General features: G+C 37.5%; 1 protein-coding gene across 1 annotated transcript; it reads right to left on the reverse strand.

The window, feature by feature from the left end:
• Positions 1-395: 395 nt before the first annotated feature.
• On the reverse strand, positions 396-1,500 carry LOC111382126 (cyclin-A2-4-like). The gene is made up of 2 exons (XM_023005998.1): positions 1,255-1,500; positions 396-909 (listed from the first exon to the last, which is right to left on the reverse strand). The coding sequence occupies exons 1-2, from the start codon at positions 1,399-1,401 to the stop codon at positions 700-702; spliced, it is 357 nt and encodes a 118-aa protein (XP_022861766.1). The 5' UTR covers positions 1,402-1,500; the 3' UTR covers positions 396-699.
• Between the last annotated feature and the right edge of the window lie 21 nt (positions 1,501-1,521).

The raw sequence follows: 1,521 nt of genomic DNA on the forward strand, positions 1-1,521 counted from the left end.
TTTTAAATAAATTTTGTCCAAAAAGTTAATATAGTGTACGGCCGGTCGGACGGACGGCGGCGGCGGCGCGCGCGTGTGGGTTTATGACCAAACCCAATGGGATATAGGTCTTCCCCCTTCCAAAGACTATTGGTACCCCTTGGGGTCCAAACCCAATTCCAAACTTCCACCTTATAAACCACACCAAAGTTTCCTAACTTTCCTATGTGGGATAAGTGTTTGAAAAATCAAATTCTTCCATAATCCTTAGTTTATGTGGGTTACTTTAACGCTTAATATTTCATTCAATTTTAAATGGTTTTCGATAAATAAATATATCACGTTAATCATCTCGCGGAGTAGAACGTGAATATGCTAGGTCCCGCATTATTTAAAAGGTGGGTCCCACTGAAATTTGGGCTCAAAGTTGACCCATTAAACCATTTTTTCCAACACTAGGTAACCAAGATATCCAGCTCTTCTTAAAAGATTAAGATTCTTGGATGTCACGTGTTTGAAATTTTGATTTTATAATAAAAACTGAAGACAACAGTGCAGTGCTCAAACGAGGTCAAAAAGGTAGAATTGGAGAGTGCAACGCCTACTTGATTTTCTATATATTTACAAGTGAGGGAAAAAAAACAAAAAAAAGGATGATTTCTTGAGAACATGAGGAAAAAGTTGCATTTTGAAGTAATGAAGACTATTAATACTATTTACTTAATGTCCTAGAAAAGAGAAACATGAATTCCAAACAGTTCTGAGGTATCTTTGTATTTCAACAAGGAATGTACAGTATAGTCTCATGCGTCCAAATCTGACTCTGTACGCACTAACCTCCACAAGCCAATCAATCAGTATTCCCCGCATGCCCGGGTTGATGTCTCGCTGCAGCTTCTCCATATAATCGCCAGAAGGCCTCCTGTCAAGCTAAGAGAGAAGAAAATTCACCTGAGTTAAACATGAAACGAAAGGCATTTCTGTAGAAAACATAAGTTCATTCGATTGTTCTAGAGAAACGATTAAGGTTTTGAACTCATCTCAATGTGATAATAAAATTTAAATTTGCAAAGGAATCCACAGTGTGGAAATAATCCATACTGAAGTGAATTTGATAACATGACATGGATGGAACTGACAAAAAGCAAAAGCTTCCAATGCTTTTGAGATTATCATGTAGCAAGGTGCTGGGTGCTGAGTGCTGAGTGGATAAATTTAGGCATTAGAACTACGAGAGATAGAAAGAACATATAGTAAGTATACAGCCTTACAAACCTCTGTTGCGTGTAAATTCCTATATATATCAGGGGCATACAGGCTGCACATCAGTGGATCCTTGTGTTTTGAATCTATGTCCGTAATGCCTGCATTATCCAAGTTTTCTTGTTTATGCCAGAGTGTTCTTTCTGCTGGATGATACATTTACAAAGAAAATGATACACCCAGGAGAAAACAATCGGCAACGAGAACATGTAATCCAAGATATCTAAAGACAATTTAAACACATTCAGGAATACATTCGATAGAAAGGACTACAGAACA

Source organism: Olea europaea, unplaced genomic scaffold (genome assembly GCF_002742605.1).
Source record: "Olea europaea var. sylvestris unplaced genomic scaffold, O_europaea_v1 scaffold24392, whole genome shotgun sequence".
NCBI lineage: Eukaryota > Viridiplantae > Streptophyta > Magnoliopsida > Lamiales > Oleaceae > Olea > Olea europaea.